This window comes from Mobula hypostoma, chromosome 21, assembly GCF_963921235.1.
Source record: "Mobula hypostoma chromosome 21, sMobHyp1.1, whole genome shotgun sequence".
NCBI lineage: Eukaryota > Metazoa > Chordata > Chondrichthyes > Myliobatiformes > Myliobatidae > Mobula > Mobula hypostoma.
The window spans coordinates 18,866,929-18,888,751 of NC_086117.1; the positions used below are offsets into that span (position 1 = coordinate 18,866,929).

General features: G+C 45.5%; 1 protein-coding gene across 1 annotated transcript in view; it reads right to left on the reverse strand.

The window, feature by feature from the left end:
- The window catches only part of LOC134359836 (adenylate kinase isoenzyme 1-like), a 170,068-nt gene that overhangs the window by 112,170 nt on the left and 36,075 nt on the right, over positions 1-21,823 (reverse strand). The window contains exons 3-6 of the mRNA XM_063073559.1: positions 20,823-20,984; positions 7,133-7,305; positions 5,275-5,388; positions 621-812 (exon numbers count right to left, since the gene is read on the reverse strand). Coding sequence (XP_062929629.1) covers positions 621-812; positions 5,275-5,388; positions 7,133-7,305; positions 20,823-20,984 — 641 coding nt within the window. The remainder of the gene's footprint in view (positions 1-620; positions 813-5,274; positions 5,389-7,132; positions 7,306-20,822; positions 20,985-21,823) is intronic.

The window sequence follows — 21,823 nt, forward strand, 5'->3', positions numbered from 1 at the left end:
TTTTTAGTACGTACTACTGGGTCAAACAGGCCTCTCTCTTCAGAGAGCGTCTCATTCTGTCGAATAAAAGACTACTTTATGTCTACTGGCTGCGTCTGTCTGGTGACTTTGTTCACATGACGACAGAGAGGAAGCGAAGACCGCAGTTGATAGAAATCCGAAACAAAACCAAGGGACGCTGTAAAGACTCAGCAGGTCAGGCAGCATCAACAGAGAGAGAGAAAAACAGAGTTCAGGTCAATGACACGTCCGAACTGAAACTGTTCACACTGCTCCTCCCTCCATGGATGCTGCCTGGCTGGCTGAGTGTTTCAGCATTTTCTGCTTCTAGGTAACCTCCTTGACTCAACGAAAGGCAACAGCTCCCTCAGCAGTGCACCCAATGTGGATTCTGATTATATACCCAGCTCTACGGAGGGAGACTTAAACCCTCAGAAACAAAAGCACAACACAACACAGAATTGTTTGCCAACAATTATGCTAAAAAGACTTAAACATAACTCTCAAAAAGCATTACGAATAAATGCTTAAAACAGAATGAAAAAAGACAGGAAAATTCTCAATAACAAAATGCAAGGACTTCAAATCACTTTGTGAGCAGTGATGCACTGTGGCCTTACCCGAATAATGAGCTCCTTTTCCTGGTAATACTTCACAATCAGGTTGATGTTCTGCTTGAAGGTCTCGACCCTGCGCTCGATGGCGTGCCTGTTATCGTCCAGTCGGCCTTGCTGCACAGCTCGCTTCTCCAGCCGCTGTCGCAAGCGGTGGTTGGAGCAGGCCAGGAAAAGCACCAGATCCGGAGAGCCGATCTGCATTAAGCACGCACAGAAAGGAAACAGGTTTCAACGACTCGAGGAGGAACAGTCAGGTAGTGGAAGTGATCCCAAGGCAGCAAAAGGGTTAAGGTGGGCACGAGGAAAGAGAGTTAGCATTCCAGCTTAGTGGCTTGCAAGACTGAACCTGTTCGGAGGTCCCTGGGTATTGATGTCAGCAGATGAACGAGGTGAACGCTGCAGGTTTCACAGCCCCTGTTGACAGGCTGAACACCCCACTGTAGCCCAATCTAGAGAATGCAGTCCAATAGATTTGTTCGAGCTTAAATCTACAACACACACTACCTCACACCACACGTTGCCATTGGTTCTTCAGCCAATCAACACAGCCTCGGTCACTGTAGTCTACCAAGATTCTGGCAACTTTCTGTGCACAACTTATCTCTTCCTTGTGCATGCTGCTTCTAAGACACTGTGTGACTGGAGAAGGAAGCCTGGAGGTCGGTCCTAGATTTGGAGGACTGCCCGAGCATGTGGGTGGGGAGGTGTGTGGGAGGGAGGAAAGGGGCTGGTTTTGCTGCTGTGTCTGTTCTGCTGAGCACCGTTGCCATGCTCTGCGGGCTGCTGAGTGTTTGGCAACACTTGCAGCCAGCCTCCTGCACGTCCGGAGTCTGAGCTGGTTGCAACGCAAACTACGCACTTTGCTCCACGCTTCCACGTACAGTACATCCAAGAGGACCACAACCTTGTCGTTGGGTTTGGAGGCTTGCCTGCCTCGATAACCCGGAGAGAGATGGTGACTGAAGTCAGGGCTTTATGCTTTGGATCTTGGTAGGATCGCCCATGCCAAATTGGTCAAAGGGTAGAGTGGTCCACTGGTCCTCCAGGTTTGGGGTTTCGCTCAGGGCTAACGACCCTGACTGGTAAAACAAAGTTGTTAGAGAATCAGTAATGAAGAATCTTTCTACATCTGAGTGTGATGGTATTCCTGAGTCTCCACCTGGGACTTGCATGACTGACAGTAAACCGAGAGGAAGCTACTCACATGACGAAGGAAGCCCTGATCACCTCCAGAGTTGGAGGACCTTCATTGCTGCCCTAAATGCCAACGGTGTTACAGGCACCAGGTTCCATGTACATGTGATAAATAACTCTACTGGGTGTTTTATTATAGACCGCCCAATAGTAACAGGGACATCAAGAAGCAGATAGGGAGACAGATTCTGGAAAGGTGTAATAATAACAGGGTTGTCATGATGGGAGATTTTAATTTCCCCAATATTAATTGGCATCTCCCTAGAGCAAGGGGTTTAGATGGGGTAGAGTTTGTTAGGTGTGTTCAGGAAGGTTTCCTGACACAATATGTGGATAAGCCTACAAGAGGAGAGGCTGTACTTGATCTGGTATTGGGAAATGTACCTGCTCAGGTGTCAGGTCTCTCAGTGGGAGAGCATTTTGGAGATAGTGATCACAATTCTATTTCCTTTACCATAGCATGGGAGAGGGATAGGAACAGACAAGTTAGGGAAAGTGTTTAATTGGAGTCAGGGGAAATATGAAGCTATCAGGCAGGAACTTGGAAGCATAAATTGGGAATAGATGTTCTCAGGGAAATGTAAAGCAGAAATGTGGCAAATATTCAGGTGATATTTGCGTGGCGTTCTGCATAGATATGTTCCAATGAGACAGGGAAAGGATGGTAGGGTACAGGAACCGTGGTGTACAAAGGCTGTTGTAAATCTAGTCAAGAAGAAAAGCTTATGAGAGGTTCAAAAAACTAGGTAATGATAGAGATCTAGAAAATTATAAGGTTAGCAGGAAGGAGTTTAAGAATGAAATTAGGAGAGCCAGAAAGGGCCATGAGAAGGCCTTGGCAAGCAGGATTAAGGAAAACCCCAAGGCATTCTATTCTATGCCTTTTGGAAATCAGTTCATCTTTTACTTGCTTAGCTATTCACAGTAACAGAAATTTTGACCAGGGTGCCCAAACTTGTGCATGCCACTGTAGATATTAAGAAAGAGGATATGCTGGAGCTTTTGGAAAGCATCAAGTTGGATAAGTCGCCGGGACCGGATGAGATGTACCTCTGGCTACTGTGGGAGGCGAGGGAGGAGATTGCTGAGCCTCTGGCAAAGATCTTTGCATCATCAATGGGGACGGGAGAGGTTCCGGAGGATTGGAGGGTTGCAAAGGTTGTTCCCTTATTCAAGAAAGGGAGTAGAGAGAGCCCAGGAAATTATAGACCAGTGAGTCTTACTTCAGTGGTTGGTAAATTGATGGAGAAGATCCTGAGAGGCAGGATTTATGAACATTTGGAGAGGCATAATATGATTAGGAATAGTCAGCATGGCTTTGTCAAAGGCAGGTTGTGCCTTATGAGCCTGATTGAATTTTTTGAGGATGTGACTAAACACATTGATGAAGGTAGAACAGTAGATGTGGTGTATATGGATTTCAGCAAGGCATTTGATAAGGTACCCCATTTAAAGCTTGTTGAGAAAGTAAGGAGGCATGAGATCCAAGGGGAAATTGCTTTGTGGATCCAGAACTGGCTTGCTCACAGAAGGCAAAGAGTGGTTGTAGACGGGTCATATTCTGCATGGAGGCTGGTGACCAGTGGTGTGCCTCAGGAATCTGTTCTGGGACCCCTTGTCTTTGTGATTTTTATAAATGACCTGGATGAGGAAGTGGAGGGATGGGTTAGTAAATTTGATGATGACATAAAGGTTGGAGGTGTTGTGGATTGTGTGGAGGGCTGTCAGAGGTTACAGCAGGACATCGATAGGATGCAAAACTGGGCTGAGAAGTGACAGATGGAGTTCAACCCAGATAAGTGTGAGGTGGTTCATTTTGGTAGGTCAAATATGATGGCAGAATATAGTATTAATGGTAAGACTCTTGGCAGTGCGGAGGATCAGAGGGAACTTCGGGTTCGAGTCCACAGGACGCTCAAACCTGCTGTGCAGGTTGACTCTGTGGTTAAGAAGGCGTATGGTGCATTGGCCTTCATCAATTGTGGATTGAGTTAAGGAGCCAAGATGTAATGTTACAGCTATATAGGACCCTGGTCAGACCCCACTTGGAGTACTGTGCTCAGTTCTGGTCATCTCACTACAGGAAGGACGTGGAAATTGTAGAGAGGGTGTAGAGGAGACCAAAGCAACAGCACTTCCAACAACTGGCTACGTCCATCCCTTCAGTAATTAAGCACGATGATTGCCATTACATTTCCTGCGATGGAGGAAGTGGTGATGAGGAACGGTAAAGGTCATTACGGCGGGGAAAGGGGAAAGGCAGAGGAGCTGGGGGAAAATGCTTCAAAGACTTGAACAATGAACGGTAGGACCCTGATGTGTGCGCTAGAGCGGGGGAGGGGCCTGGGTGTACAGATCAATGATTCCTTGAAAATGACATTGCAGGAAGATAGGGTCATAAAAGGTACCTACCTATTGGCACATTGGTCTTTATAAATCAGGGCACTGAGTACAGGAGTTGGGATGTTACATATAGAACATTTGTAAGGCTGAATTTAGAGTATTATGTGCAGTTCTGGTCACCTAGCAACAACAGAGATATCAACATGCTTGAAAGAGGGTAGGACACACTTACAGGGATGTTGCCAGGTCTTGCGTTATAGGGAAAGGTTGAATAGGTTGGGGCGTTATTCTCTGGAGCATAGGAGAATGAGGGGAGATCTTTTAGAGATGTACAGAGTTGTGAGAGGTGTAGATAGGATGAATGCTTACAGGTTCTTTTTCCCGCTCAGACTGGCTGAGACTAGAACTAGAGGTCATCGGTTTAAGGTGAAAGGTGAAACATTTAAGGGGAATCTGAGGGAAATCAGAGGGTGGTGCAAATGTGGAACAAGCTGTCAGAGGAAGTTTCGGGGAAGAGGAAGTGGTAGATGCGAGTTCACTCGTAACAGTTAAGAAAAGTTTATAAAGGTGCATGGATGGGAAGGGTACGGAGGGATATGGTCCAGGTGCAGGTAGATGGTATTAGGCAGAAGATTAGGTTGGCATGAACTGAATGAGCTGAAAGGACCTTTTTCTGTGCCAACAGGATGCCCCACAGATCACCAACCTGCCTGAAGTTCACCACTCTAAGACATGTCACCCCGGCTGTTTTCTGCTGTTCCTTTAGCATTAAGAAACGAAGGTGCCCAGGTGCCCTCGCACCCACACAGAACTGCTGTTGCTCCCACCTTGTCCTTTGGCTCAGCACAACAACTTGGGTTTAGTCCTGTGCTGTACTAAAAAGCTGAGGTTCCCATGAATGAGAACCCCAACTTTCACTGCCCAAACCGCACCCCCTGTAATCCTCTTTCATGGCATGTCACCATTTGGTGACATCACTCAGGGTCATGTGACATTGGTTCAGTACACGGCTTCAGGGAGGTGTTTGGGCAGCATTGCTTAGGCCAGGTTAGTGGAGCGAGCTCTCATCCTGAGCTCCATGGTGGGACCCTCTGGGGTAAGAGAAGCGGCAGAGTCCCACCTGTTCTTCAAACGTGAAGGCCTGGCTGATCTCCTTAGGAAACCCATCCACGATGAAACCTTTAGCATCCGGGTGCTTCATGAACTGGTGCTTCAGTTCCTCGATGGTCGTTTCCTGCAAGGCCAGAAGGGGCACATTTTGGAGTTTGGTACTTTTAGAACAGAGAACACCTTTGCCCCATCTGCAACAAGGCAGCATTTCCCCATGGCCAATCATTTTAGTTCAAGTTTTCACTCCCATTCCAACGTGTCAGTCCATGGCCTTCACTGCCACGATGAAGCCACTCTCAGGATGGACGAGCAACACCACATATTCTGTCTGGTTATCTTCTGAACTGATAGCATGAACACTGATTTCGCTAACCTTATAATTTCTCCCCCCACTCCCACCACCTCTTCTCTTTTCCGTTCCCTATTCTGGCTCCCCTCATCAGCTCCCTCTAGTGCCCCTCCTCCTTCCCTTTCTCCCATAATCCATCTCCTGTCCTATCAGATTCCTTATTATCCAGCTCTTTACCTTTTCCACCTATCACCTCCCAGCTTCTTACCTTAGACCCCTCCCTCCCCACCCACTTCCTTACCCTTCACCTATCACCAGCCAACTTGTGTTCCTTCCTCCCCACCCACCCCCCCATCGTCTTTTTCTGGCTTCTCCTTTCTTCCATTTTGTGTGTGTTACTCTAAACACAGAACAGTACAGCACACTACAGGCCCTTTGGCCCTCAATGTTATGCCAACCATTTGATCTACTCTACGATTAATGTAACTCCTCCCTCCCACATAGCCCTCTATTTTCTTTTCATCCACACACCCATCTAAAGTTTTCTTCAAAGTCCCAAATGTATCTGTCTCTACCACCACCACTGACAGATTCCATGCACCCACCACCCTCTGTGTGAAAAACATATCTCCAACATCCCCCTATACTTTCCTTCAAACCACCTTAACAGCTATACCCCCTCATATTACAGTAGCTATTCATTTAACTTTTTAAGACTATAAGACAAAAGAGATTCTCCAGTTGCTGGAAATCTGGAGCAACACAGACAAAATGCTGGAGGAACTCAGCAACAGGTCAGGCAGCATCCATGGAAGGGAATACACCGTCGACGTTTTGGGTCGGGAGCCTTCATCGGATGAGTTTCTCCTGCATTTTGTGTGCGCTGCTACGTGTTACAGGCAGAACAGGCCCATCAAGTAACACAGGGGTGAAATGCTGGGGTCGTTAACATTACTGTAACATGTATCGACCCGGCTGGTGGCGTAGTGGCATCAGTGTCGGACTTCGGGACGAAAGGTCCCGAGTTCGAATCCAGCCGGCTCCCCTGCAACCTTTCCATCCGTGCTGGGTTACGAGCTGGTGATCTCTTTGGAAACTCACCCAGCGGAAGGCAATGGCAAACCACTGCTGTAACTTGTCTCGTACGCGGTTCCCCATGACGTCAGAGAGGCGTGGAGGGAAATCATCCGCTAACCGGAGAAACTCCGGATGTGACGTAGCTTTCTTTTAGCAAGATACAGCTAAAAGCTTTTGGAGACACAAGAGACAGCGGGTGACAGAATCTGGAGCAATGAATAATCTGCTAGAAGAACTCAGTAGGAGGAATCAACACAGTCATGGGGAGAATTTACAGACCATTTCGGGAATTGAACCCAGGTCATTGGTGCTGCAGTATTGTTACGCTAACTGCTGTGTTGCTGTGCCTCCCCCTCCCTCCCTACTGCTTCACCCGCCATTCCCAGGCAGTATTCCATCCAAGCAATATCCAGGCCTGAGCTCACTTAGCTCGCGAGGTCAGCTGGTCAGCTGTGAACTGCCACGGACCTGAATGTAGGAGGCCACCCCACCAGCTCCTTACCGGAGGTGCCAGCTCCCCATTGGCGATGATCTGCGCAATGAGCTCCCACTTGCAATCGCTGGTGGCGTGGTGCAGCATCTGTCGGCGCAAGACCTCCCCCACCGAAATCGCCTCAAATCCGTAGTGGCGCGCCATCTTGGCGCTCTGTGTGCCCTTCCCGCTCCCGGGACCACCTGCGGAGGGGGCAGAGATCAGAACAGGTGAGGGGCAAAATGGACAATAATGAATACTGGCCCCCAGCCCCACTCATTAACGATGAACCCTGCAAAAATACTGTCCAGGAAGGGCAAGGTGAGGGAGGAGAGGCCCGCAGCTTCGCACGGGTAGAACTACCAGCTCTTGGGATACAGATGGTGGCAGGTTGTCATTCAGAAAGAAAGTTCAAAGTTTAAAAATTAAATATCTGCTTCATTTCAAGCAACATACAAAAAGTGCTGGATGAACTCAGCAGGCCGAAACCCTTTGGCAGGACTCAAATCCGTAATTGCTTCATTTGCCACACGTACATCGAAACATACAGTGAAGTGCATCATTTGCATCAAATCAAATCAGTGAGGATTGTGCTGGGCAGCCCATAAGTGTTACCACGCTTCCGGCACCAACAGACCATGCCCGCGACTCACTAGCCCTAACCACGTGTCCTTGGTGAGTGGGAGGAAACCGGGGCACCCGGAGGAAACCCACATGGTCATGTGGAAACTCCTTCCAGGCAGTGGCTGGGATAGATCGCGGTTGGTGATCGTTGGCGCTGTAAAGCATTGCGCTAACTGCTAGGTTACCGCGACAGGACTCGAACTGCAATCTTCTGATGATTTTGCTTCAAACACCAGCAAAGTCTTATTCGTTAGGCCACACGCTGTTCAGAATCACACAGCGACAAAAAACAGGCCTTTCGGCCCACTGAGCCCTTCCTAGCCACCTTTGGACTATAATGGACTTTGTGCTTTTAGCTCTAATTGTATTCTTTCTTCTGTAATTTATGTCTATGTTTTTTGTCGTATATTTTATCTCTCTATTGCCATGTCTGTGATGCTGCTGCAAGTTTTTCACTGCGCCTGTACCCGTATGTAACAGTAAACTTGACTTTGACTAAGCAGCCACTCACACTAATCTCATTAAATTCTCCCCTCACTCTCCCCAGGTTCCGCCGCTCACCTGCATGCTTAGGGGCAGCTTACAGCAACTAACCTACCTGCCTGCACATCTCTGGGGTGCTGGAGGGAACTGGGACATCCAGGGGGAGCTCCACGCTGTCACAGGGAGAACATCAAACTTCACAATGAGAGCACCAGAGGTCAGGATTGAACCCATGTCGTTGGGGGGGGGGTCTGAGGCATCAGCTCTATTAGCTACGTCACTGTAGTGGCAGGCTTCTTCTTAAAGATTTTGCTTCCTGAATACTTCTCGGTGTACAAACGTTTGTACCTTATAGATTTTGGGCTGCTGATCATGAAAATCACTATAAAATTTCCCCATAACACATCTTTATTTTTTGGAAATTGCCTAAATTTGCTATTTTAATTCACAGTTCAAGTCAGAGCAACTTATGCCAAGATTAAGGAAGGCATTTTTTTTTGGTCCATGAATCAAACGGGTCATCAATGACAGGCAATTCAATGAATGTTAAATGGACTGAAAAGTTATTGTTGCAGAGGACGGCAAGGTAGCATTGTGGTTAGCAGGGTTCAATTCCCCCAGCTGTCTGTAAGGAATTCGTATGTTCTCTCCGTGACCATGTGGGTTTCCTCCAGGTGCTCTGGTTTCCTCCCACAGTCCAAAGACATATCAGTTAGTAGGTTAATTGGTCATTGTAAATTGTCCTGTGATTAGGCTAGCGATAAATTGGATGTTACTGGGTGGCTTGGCTCAAAAGGGCCAGAAGAGCCTATTCCACACTGTATCACAATAAATAAATAAACAAACACACACTTCTACTGGGACCGGAGAAAATCACATGGAAGGCATTCAAGGATGTTGTTGAAAATTTTCTTGGCAACTACAGAGCACCAAACTACATGTAGCTGGTTGACAACATGCTTCAAGCATACAAAACTATGAAGTACAACATGTCACTAAAGATTCATTTTCTGCATTCCCATTTAGACTTCCTCCCTGCAAATCTTGGCACTGTCAGTGACGAACATTGCGGTCACAGGGAAATGGTATCAGGGCAACTAGAATCCATCAATGTTGGCTGATTACTGTTGGACACAAGCAAAGAAGCCTCAGACACTGAGTACAAACAAAAATCATCAACAAAACATTTTTAGCTTAGTTGAAATATTGAAAAACTTCAGCACCATTATGCAATTAAATGCATTGTATTCAATAAAAAATTAATTTCTTGTTTCTCCAAATTCCCATGTAAGACAAGCAGTCTGAAACTATATTTGTGTTCAGCTTCAAGCGGTCTATCATAAACAAAAAAAAATTGAGGAAGCAACGCTTCTGAAAAAAATTGTTATCCAGTGTTGGGAGGTGGGTTTGGGTAGGGAGATCCTGATGATGATGGATGACGATGATGGACAATGATGATGACGGACAATGATGGTGACGGTGATGGACGATGATGGTGATGGTGTCTGATGATGGTGACAGATGGTGATGGTGATGGATAATGATGGTGACGGACAATGATGGTGATGGACCATGACAGTGATGGTGATGGACGATGACGGTGACGGATGGTGATGGTGATGGATAATGATGAAGGAGGAGTAGGGCTGTCAGCTTGGTGCATCACTGACCAAACCATAATAATGACCCACTTTTAACCAGGCAGTCTCACCATTCAGGACATGCCCTCTTCCCATTGCTACCATCAAGGTGGTGGTACAGGAGTTTGAGGACACACACTCAAACATCCACCTATCACCTGCCAGCTTGTACTCCATCCCCTCTCCCCACCTTCTTAATCTGGATTTTTTTCCCTTTGCTTTTCCGTCCTGATGAGCCAGAAACATCAACTGTTGATAGATGCTGCCTGACCCACTGAATTCCTCCAACATTTGAGGAACAGCTTCTTCCCCATCAGATTTCTGAATGGTCCATGAACCCATGAAAATTATCTCACTATTTTCCTCTCTTCCAGCACGATATAATTATCTTTTATATATATTTTTCTTATTATAACTTAGTTTTTTTTAAACAAATTGCACTGTACAGCTGCTGGAAAAAGGATTTCACAACATACATCAGTGATAATAAACCTGATTCTGATTAGGCTGAGCCGAGCGCATAACCAGAGAGAACTGGACACTGACCTCATACTGACACAGTAGCGTAGTGGTTAGCACAACGCTTTACAGTTCTAGTGACCCGGGTTCAATTCCCGTCGTTGCCTGTAAGGAGTTTATACATTCTCCCTGTTCTTCCAGGTCCCCAATTTCCCCCCTCACAGTCCAAAGACCTCTACCGGTTGGTAGGTTAATTGGTCATTGTAAATTGTCACGTGGTTAGGCTAGGGTTAAATCAGGGTTTGATGGGTGGCTCGGCTTGAAGGACCTATTCTGCATGGTTTCTTAATAAATAACTAGTAAGTAAATGTATTAAGGTCTCCCTGGGGGAAATAGCTGTTTTGTGGTGGGGGGAGAGGATGACCATCATCATGACCATCTCCACTCTAGTTTAATGGTGTTACTGTGCCGGCATTTACACCGCACAGGACAGCCTGACCCCTTGGAACTTGTTAACCAGGCTGCTGTGAGTGTCCGCGGCCTCACGTGCACCAACACAGAGCTTTAGATCCTGTAGTACTCTCAGTCTGCAAGAGGACTTATTAAATTCCAGGAGCTCCCGGGACAATCCGTGACGGAGAGTATAACACTGGTATAAAGATTCCATCGGTCTCCCAGAGCACTCTGAACTGGCGAGGTTGCCAAGCTCTCGCTGCCCTTCGCCACCTGCCCACTTCCTGCACGGTAACAGCTCAAAGACTGTTGCAGCAATTGCCTGTAAACCACTTCAGAACCTGCTGAGGATGTCAGGGGTGTCATCTGAATGTAAGTTTTAAAAAAAATAAACACGTTGAGAAAAACAAAACTCGCGTCACTCTATTCCTCATAAACACAAGAGAATCTGCAGATATTAGGTGTCCAGAGCAGCATACACAAAGTGCTGGAGGAACTCAACAGGTCAGACAATATCTATGGAGAAGAATAAACTTCTTGTTTCAGGTCAAGGCCCTTATCTATTCCTCAGTCTGGACATGTATTAAGGAAAACAAATCTTACTTTACAAGAGGTAACCTATGAAATGGTCAGATTCGGTGACGTGACACTGACTGAAGAGAAACTTCTACAAAAACACAGATTCAGCTATACTACAATTACCGAAAATAACACCACAATCATACGCCTCTGTAGAATCCAGGACATCTTCAAGGAGTGGTACCTCAAAAACAAGACGTTCATGATTAAGGACCCCAACCACCAGGACATGCCCTTTTCTCACTGTTACCATCAGGGAGGAGGTACAGAAACCTGAAGGCACACACTCAATGATTCAGGAACAGCTTCTTCCCCTCTGCCATCCGATTCCTAAATGAACCCATTAACACTACCTCACTACTTTATTTATTTCCATTTTTTTTGCACTACTTATTTAATTTAACCATTTAATATATTTACTGTAATTCACAATTTTTCTCCATATTATTATGTATTTCATGATAATATAGAAAACCCCACCCACCCACAGCTCCAATCTGCTAATTAAAATTGCTGACCACACTACACTGATTGGCCTTATCTCAAGTAATAACGAGGCAGCCTACAGAGAGGAAGTCATCACCCTGACACAGTGGTGTCAAGAAAACAACCTCTCCCTCAATGTCGCAAAAACAAAGGAGCTGGTTGTGGACTACCTGAGGAATAGAGACAGGCTAACCCCTATAGACATCAATGGATCTGGGTTTGAGAGAGTGAACAGCTTCAGGTTCCTCGGCATAAACATCACTGAGGATCTCACATGATCTGTACATACCGGCTGTGTGGTGAAAGAGGCACAATAGCACCTCTTTCACCTCAGACGTTTGAAGAAATTTGGTATGGCCCCCCCAAATTCTAAGAACTTTCTACAGGGGCACAATTGAGAGCATCCTGACTGGCTGCATCACTGCCTGGTATGGAAACTGTACTTCCCTCAATCGCAGGACTCTGCAGAGAGTGGTGCGGCCAGCCCAGCGCATCTGTAGATGTGAACTTCCCACTATTCAGGAAATTTACAAAGACAGGTGCGTAAAAAGGGCCGGAAGGATCATTGGAGACCTGAGTCACCCCAACCACAAACTGTTCCAGCTGCTACCATCTGGGAAACGATACCGCAGCATAAAAGCCAGGACCAACAGGCTCCGGGACAGCTTCTTCCACCAGGCCATCAGACTGATTAACTCACGCTGATGCAACTGTATTTCTATGCTATACTGACTATCCTGTTGTACATAATATTTATTATAAATTATTATAATTGCACATCTGAACAAAGAAGTACTGTAAAGATTTTTACTCCTTGTGTATTTGAAGGACGTAAGTAATAAAGTCAATTCAATTGTACTGCTGCCACAAAGTTAACAAATATCACAACATATGCCGGTGATAGTAAATCTGATTCTGATACACTGCAGGTGATTATCTAAGAAATACAAGAAATCACAGAGAAAATTAAGTAATGTGAAAAATAACAATTTTACACTCTAATTCCAACACAGCCAGCATCCAACAACTGGAACTCATCCGTCACCTGTCCCTTAGGCCTTGCTTTCCCTCTCTTGTTGACTCCCCCTCCCTCTCCACCAGGTTCTGCCTTTCTCCGGCAGTTTGCTCCATGGCCTGTTCTAAGTCTAACAGCCCAAAGCTGACAACGTAAATGGAAAAGCTAGGTAAGGAGCCTGCACCGAGGTCACAGGGCAGGAGATAAGGTAAATTGGGAAGAGGTGGTTAAACTGACGTCAATCTTAGGTTTGTAAACACCTGCAGATTATAGGAGAAAGAGGAAACTGAACTCCATTTAAGTTATACTTTAAATCTAAGGTTAACTGTTTTGATGCACCACGTCTCTTGAGATATCACAGCCCATTTCTCCTCTGTCCCAATGAGCGATCGCCCCATGTTAACAGGGTACTGGGAAGCGGGGGGCAAGGCAATGGTTGCTAGCGGCAACTTGCACCTGTGGTGTAAGGAGTCAAGGACAACAGGAGAGGATGAAACACAAGCAGCCACCATGTGGAGCTCGTGGGTGAAAAGGAAAAGGAAGGAAATTGCCTTTTAAACTCGAGAGAGCATAGGCCATCAACTTTTTGCTGTTGATGTCTCTGTAGCAGGCAATTTCTTTTTTACGAGGCCGAGTTGCTAGCTCGACGCGCAACCCAGCACGGATGGAAAGTGTGCCCGGGGAGTCGGCTGGGTTCGAACTCGGGAGCCTTCACTCCGAAGTCCGGCGCTGATGCCACTATGCCACCAGCTGGCCTTGTGGGTGAAGGTCAACCCTACCACCTTTGGCCTATCCTCCCAAACAGGGCAGGGCAGAGTTTCTATCCCAACACTGGAAAATCATGAGCTTTAAGCAGGGCTAAGGCCTGACACTTTTTCTGGGGAAGGGACGCAGGGATGGAATTGGGTTGAAATTCATGAGGGGAAGGGGGATGGTGTTAAAACTGCGGCTCGGTTGCTGAGTGCTTCGTACAAGGAGCAGCAAAGCATCAGGAGTTTCAGAGAGAAAGTGACGAAGTCTCACTGTTGATTCCTGATGCAGAATCAACTGTCCGTCAACCCCAAGCTGCTGCTATCAACTGGGACAGAATTACATCAGGATCCAAGCAGATCACATGACCATCCCTGGACTAGAGGGGAAAACTAAACCACCGGTTTCATATCCCAAACCGTGGCATGACCTGTCCATCTTTGCTCCAGCTCCCTTCTCATTCTTGGAAGGGCCTTGGATTTTAACCTTTAAAGCAACTATCTCAACTGCAACAAAATAAGATGAGGAAAACTGTAAACGGAAGTTGCAGTTAATTATCCTCAGTGAAAATGCATATCAAATTCGACTTAAGTAGCACATTTAACATGGCAAAAATGCATCCAGGCGCTTCACAGCTCAATTATCAAACTAAGTTATGACTTTGAGACATGTAGGATGCTCTCTTCCTGCCGCCGCCATCGGGAATGAGGTAAAAGAGTCCCACACTTCCAGATTTAGGAGCAGTTATTACCCTTCAACCATCAAGCTCTTGAACCAGAGGGGATAACTTCACTCACCCCAACACTGAGCTAATTCTACAACTATGGACTCACTTTCAAGAACTCTACAACTCATGTTCTCAGGATTATTTATTCATTTATTATTTTTATTTGCAGAGATTTGTTTTCTTTTCCACATCGGCTGTTCGTCAGTCTTTGGGTGTAGTTTTTCACTGACTCTCTTAAATTCTTTGTTCTACTGTGAATGGCTGCAAGGAGATGAATCCCAGGGTAGCATGTGGTAATACAATCGTACATACTTTGATAATAAATTTACTTTGAACTGAAATTTGGATCATAGGCGTCGTCTATAACAGGGGTCCCCAACCTTTTTTGCACCACGGACCAGTTTAATATTGACAATATTCTTGCGGACCGGCCGACCGGGGTGGGTGTTCAAGTAGGGTTAAACTCACCTCAACATGTTTTTACAGTTAAGGTTGCCAACTTTCTCACTCCCAAATAAGGGACAAAAGTAGCAGTTAAATACGGGACACTTGTGTTTAGCCCAAGAAAGACTACCATGCCCATGAAGCTTTGCGTGGACTTCTGTGTGCGTATGCGGGACATGTGTGCGCCTGCGCGTACGTGCCGATTTTTTTTCCACAAATTGGTTTTGGCTTAATCTTCCCGACTATACTGTACATACATTATTTCTACTTTATATAGGCTATGTATTTATCATATCATTCCCGCTTTCACTATATGCTAGTGTCATTTTAGGTTTCATGTATTATTTGGTATGATTTGGTAGGTTATTTTTTGGGTCTGGGAATTCTCAAAAAATTTTATATATAAATTAATGGTAATTGCTTCTTCACTTTACGCCATTTTGGCACGAACGGTTTCATCAGAACGCTCTACCTTAGCAGGGGAAATACGGGACAAGGGCGGTCCCGTATGGGACAAACCAATTTAGTCCAATATACAAGATGTCCCAGCAAATACAGGACAGCTGGCAACCCTATGTTCAAGTTCAACAGTGCGTGACAGGGAATGAGGAAAGGTGCAGCTGACTCATATCGTTTCCTCACGGCCCAGTAGCACATGCTTTGCGGCCCAGTGGTTGGGGACCGCTGGTCTATAAGGAAGCATCCCAAAGGCAAAGGGAGACATTTCCAAATTTCAGGATCTCTGCAGCTAATGGTGGATGAGCAGCGTTGTAGTGGAGAAACAGTGTTCATTTAAGACACAGCGCATTTGATCGTCCAGTCTTATAGCTCAGAACCAGGCCCTTCACCCCATCAAGCACCATCTGTACTTCGCCCATGTTGACAGATGGCCACCCCAGGATGCAGTTGCCACCTCCTCAGCGCGTGACTTGTTTGCTGGGACAAAGTTTAGGCAGCCAATTCACACTGGGAAGAGGCTATTTAAATAATCTCCATTTAGAAGGCAATTTGCTTCTAAGTGCCACCTGCTCCCGCCCCACTGTAGTCCTTAGGTTCTGCTCTTCATTACATCCTGTGTAATTATAGCATCTGGCATGTGTGAGTGCCAATATTAATAAACCCCTTTAATTGACAATATTTTAATATTGGTAAACAAACCAGCTCTCTTCTCCAGGAATAATATCATGGGCTCATTACTTTCAAGGCTTCGCGTGTGCCAAGTCCAGTACTGAAATTCCTTTCAAGCAAAATAATTACAATAGAATGCATCACAAGTGAATTCAGACCACTCAGACTGATTTGTCCAGGCGTGAGTGATCCCAGAAAAAGTAAACCAAGATTCGCCTTTACTGCAAGTGTGGTTATTGAAAGCCCCTCTTGGTCCATTCGGAGCTGGCAAAAATCAGAAGAGCAATGGACACCTCTAACGCCCTGGTTGTAGCACCCTGGTTAAGATTTTACTGCTAACGCTGTGGGATATTTCACTTAATAGTTTTCTGTAGAAACTGTGTGTTTTGCTGGTCGTGTTTGGGTTACCGTGAAAGATAAGGGGTTGTGACGTTTAGCTCAGGAATGTCGAGTCAGCCAATCAGGATGGTGGTGGAATTGGGGCAAGTTCTAGAGAATGCTGGGCGGAGAGGGCTAGTGATGAATGCTAAAGGGGTCAAGGCTCTTTTCAGTGGGAGTTGGAGAAAGAGGAATATTGAGAGAACCGGCGGTAAGAATCAATCCAAGCGGAATGCACGATTCGATGGAGTCCAAAATGTTAAGTTCTATTGGTGACCGGAGAATAGGAGTTAATGCTGTGAGTACAAAGACACCTCCAGCTTTTGGACAACCTGAGCTCCAACTTCGTGCATATGTGACAGTTTCAATTGTAATGGGCCCTTTAATTTATTTACTTACTTACAAATATTTGATTAAGTTGACATTCATAAATACACCTTGCTTATAATTGTATGCAGTGTACGATCTGTTATTTCTTCCCAAAGGGTAATTGCAAGTGGACAGAATTCACACAGTATTCACTCAGATTGGGGTGTGGGTGGTCGAAACGTCCCGGCTCTCCCGGTCTGGTGGGACTCAAGTCATATCGACCCTGGATGTACGGAATTTGAGAAAGGTGGCCGATTGAATCGTTAGTGAGGGGCTAATCAGCCGTGATTCTAGAGACGCCCAAGATAAAGAGGTTTCAGTATGAATCTATATCTTTTAGAGCATACAGCAATGACACCCCTCCCCCCACTGACCTTTAGCACTAGGTATTGATCTGCTGCCTGCTCATGCGCTTTGTTCTCTCTCTCTCTCTCTCGTTGCAATGTGAAAACACCAGTTAAAGCCATCTCCAGCGTGTGTGCATTTATTTAATATATAGGTAGTTGTGCACAGACACAACAAATATCACAATCTGCACTGACAGTTAAGGGACGAAACAGCAAGTGTCAGACAGCAAGAGAAAGCTAAAGGAGCCATGTGTAACTATGAAAGATGCACTGAATTTAAAGTGAAAGTAACATGGCAATGGCTTCAGTCAGGAAAATTGATGAATCTGATAGCAGTAATGAAGTCTGGGGATCGTATATTGAGAGGGTGGAACTGTATTGTAACGTGAACAACATGGAAGAGCAAGGAAAACCCCTACGCTTCTTAGCTTAGTGGGCACAAGGACATAGTCTTTTACTCAACCTAGTAACTCCCGAAAAGCCAGCAAGCAAGACATTCAATGAAATTGTTACAATTTACAAAATCACTTGAGCTCTAAACTGCTGGTAACAGCTGAGAGATTTAGATTTTACAAAAGGAACCAGTTAAAAGATGAAAACATTTCTGAATACATTGCAGAACTGTGCAAACTTTCCCAATACTGTGACTTTAGAGATGGACTTCCTGATGCATTAAGGGACAGGCTTGTATGTGGCATGCAAGTCAAAGCACTCAAAGGAGGCTACTGGCAGAAAGAGACCTAACCTTAGAACGGGCATTGACCATTGCAATATCGTTAGAGACTGCAGCAAAGGATGCAGAACGACAGAAAAGGAGTTAGAATGTGAAATGCATAAAATGTCCTTGAATGGTGCAAAAAGCCAAAGGTGTTATCGATGTGGCAAACCCTCCCAAATGACTGTTGGTCCAAAGAAAAAGTCTGCACAAAGTGTCACAGACAAGATCACATTGGCATTCAATCAAAGCTCCCAGTGTGACATCAACAGATAATGGCAGCCCAAATGGGAGCACCAACCAGAGACTGGCACAGCTGCTTGATGGTAGTGAGAAGGTGTTTGAGAGGGGGATTGGTAAATTCAAAGGCATGAAGGCCAGAATTGATCTTGTATCCAACAAGACGGACACATTACAGTCACCGGACTTGCCTCTCAGTGACGATGTCACTGACAGCAACATGACACGGGAAACCGAGAACATTGTCTTAGACAAGACACCTACCAAACCTCTTGACACTCTACAGGTCCAGAGGCACTATCCGGAAAGAAACAGTGCCACCTAAAAGACTGAATCTTTAGAACTGTGAAGTTAGTTATGGACTGTTATTGTGAAAGCATGTTTTTTTGGAATATGGGTTATGAAGGGGAAACTAAATGTTTTGTACATATACAGTTTTATGGTGCATTAATCTAAAGGGGAGGAAATGTAATGAATGGATCTATTTCATTTAGAGCAATGACCCTCCTCTTAGCACTACATATTGACCTGTGGCCTGCACATGCGCATTGTTGTTTTCTCTCTCTCTCTCTCTCTCTCTCTCTCTCTCTGTTAAAGCCATCTCCCTTGTGCGTGCCTTTATTTAGTCATAGTCATAGTCATACTTTATTGATCCCGGGGAAAATTGGTTTTCGTTACAGTTGCACCATAAATAATTAAGTAGTAATAAAACCATAAATAATTAAATAGTAATATGTAAATTATGCCAGGAAATAAGTCCAGGACCCGCCTATTGGCTCAGGGTGTCTGACCCTCCAAGGGAGGAGTTGTAAAGTTTGATGGCCACAGGCAGGAATAACCTCCTAATACGCTCTGTGCTGCATCTCAGTGGAATGAGTCTCTGGCTGAATGTACTCCTGTGCCCACCCAGTACATTATGTAGTGGATGGGAGACATTGACCAAGATGGCATGCAACTTGGACAGCATCCTCTTTTCAGAATACAGATGTTCAGAATTTAATATAGATGCAGCTGTGCACACCCACTCCTCCCGTCTGTCGCTCAAGTGGTCAGCATCGTCACGCTTTGCAGGGACTACACTCCGTGCCTCAGCATGCCCTGAATTCCTACTCCCACACAGTTGCCGCTCTTCTTGCCTGACCATACCCAGCCCAAACACAAACCGTTCAGGCCAGCAGGTCCATGCTGTACTCGAGCCTCCTCCTGCCCTTCCGGATTTCTCCCGTCTACAGTACTTACCAGTGTAAGAGAAGGATTCTTGCCCCATCCCCAGCACGGCACTGTGCCACTAAGTCACCTTCAGTTTTCCCCTAACTGCTCTCCAAGAAAGTGGGCTCCACTCTCTCATGTTCTTCCATGAGAAGCCCATCCCTCCCAGGACCGTGACCCTCGTACCTTCCTCTACGCCCGAATGCTACCTGACCAACATACCATAGATTCCCTGTCACTCATTGTAGCATTGGTTATGTGCCCTGTACTAAGAGCTTTGAATTTTCACCTTTAACCTTTTATTCTCTCTCTCAAAACGTGGCATCTATATTCAAGGAGAACAATAAACCTCCCTCAGTCTGTGACGGTCTGTGATGGGGAAGCTGGTGTCTCCCTGGGGGGATTGCTCTACAGTGACGCTCTTCTGTCTGGGCAGCTCCTGACAGGGTCTGTGCGGCCCCTCGACATCAGGGGGCAGGTGCTGCTGGTGTGCAGCAACAGCCCAAACCCTCCCAGGCAGCCTCCTTCCTCCGAGCCCCGGGTGTTTCATTGTTTTGGAGATCCGCACCTGGTTCCCCCACGCAACTGCGATGCTGTTAATAGACCTCTCTATAGAAAGTGCTGAATGATTCCACTGAGATTTCTTGCTCCCAGGCTCCGAGTATCAGTGTGGTAAACCTCAAACTGCCCTCTGAAACCTCAGCCCGAAAGGCAGTTAAAGGTGGACAAATACTGATCTTCTCCAACCTCAGGGCTTCCCACAGCGCTGCCCAGTGCTGGAAACGTAGTCACTGTGGGAATGCAGCAGCCAGTTTGTGCACAGCAAGCTCCCGTGGGCTGCAGCCTTAATAATACATCTGGGCCAGAGAGACGAGGAAACAAGGCAAAATCCCCTGGTTTCACAGGATCTGTTACATCCACATAAGCAGACAGACACAGCACTGATTTAACTCTTTAAACGCAGGGCCAGAGAGAGCATGGCACTCTCCTACTCAAAGCTCAAAGTAAAATTTACTTTCGGCGTACATCCATGTCACCTTATACAACCCTGAGATTCTTCTTCTGCGGGCATAGTGAGCGAGTCTATAGAACGGTAACTGGAAACAATCGACAGCGAACTGTGCAAACGCAAATATAAATAAATAGCAATAACAATGAGTATGTGGCAACAAGGCAAAAGAGTCCTTAAATGAGTGTAGGCACCCCCTTTTGTTCAAGAACCTGCTGGTTGAAGGGTAGTAGCTGTCCTTGAACTTGGTGGTGCGAGTCCAGAGGCTCCTGTACCTTCTACCTGATGGCAGCAGAGAGAAAAGAGCATGGCCTGGGTGGTGAGGATCTTCAGGTAGGACTGGCTCAAGCAAGAGGATTATGACTGAGCCACAACTCACTTAGGGAACACACTCTATAATGAAGCAGTTAACGGGAACCTGTAGTATGTAACCAGCACAGCAAAAACATTACACATTCAGTATCAATGTTCGGCAATTTTACAGTCAGAGCAAAAATAGCAGCATTATTTAGCATTGAATAAAACACCCTCACTAATCCTCTGTTCAAGGCTTTGTTCTAATATTATTGACTTTTTAAAATTTTTACAGCACAAATGTCCTTGGGCACTTTATGTTAAAGGTGGGTTTTTTCTACAGACAACATTGAAGGAAAGCAAAGGCCTACCAATAACAAAGATGATGCAGGGCCTCGGTTTGCCTGGGTCGAAGACGTCATATTCTTGAATCAGCCCTGAAGATTCTGTCATGTCCGAGTCGCTCTCGATTGAAAACTGGGCTTGGATGGGAGGCAGACGATCATAGCGGCGATGGGGGGCAATTCCCAGCTCTAGAAGACAAGGTTAATTACAGTAAAGTGCAGCCCTGGTCCCAAAGGTATTTCAGACGTTAACTCCCCTTCATCTCCCTGGCTACCAACCAGAAACAATCATTCACTCTGTCTCTACAGATGCTGCCTGACACATTGGGTGTTCCCAACGTTTTCAGTTCTGCTTCACATTTGGCTGGGATCCCTTGACCACTTAAGGTCAATTCGACCGAAATGGAGGCATCTCCCTCAGATTCAGAGACAAGAACTGATAAAAACAGAAGCAGGGGTTGGCCCATTCAGCATGTTGGATTAGGATGTAGAATTGTTATTTTTAATAACAACAACAAAAAGTACCTTATTGATCCTGAGTGGGAAATTATTTTGTTACAGCAGCAACAGTTAAAAACACAATTGGCAATAATAATAAATATAATAACTAATAAAGTATATAATAATAATATACACAATTTACCATTGTGCAATAATAATGTACAAAATAATAAAACAGAGAATATTGTACTATGATGTGTGTTCTCCTGTCACTCAGAGATAAACTGTTGTATATGCTTATTGCATTTGGTATTTTTTCTTGTAGTTTAATTTTCCTATACTTTGTACTGTTATATAATTACCTATAGACCTGCAAGTTTCCAGTTAATTTTCCAGAAAATTGTCAAGTTTGTCATTTAACTATATACAGTACATGTATACCATCAAACGAGACAATGTTTCTCCGAACTAGGGTGTAAAGCCTAACACATTACACACATATAACACACAATTACTTATGTAAGTAAGGATAAAATCTACACAGGGATTATGCATAAATAAACAAAGTAAAGAGCATAAATTAAATA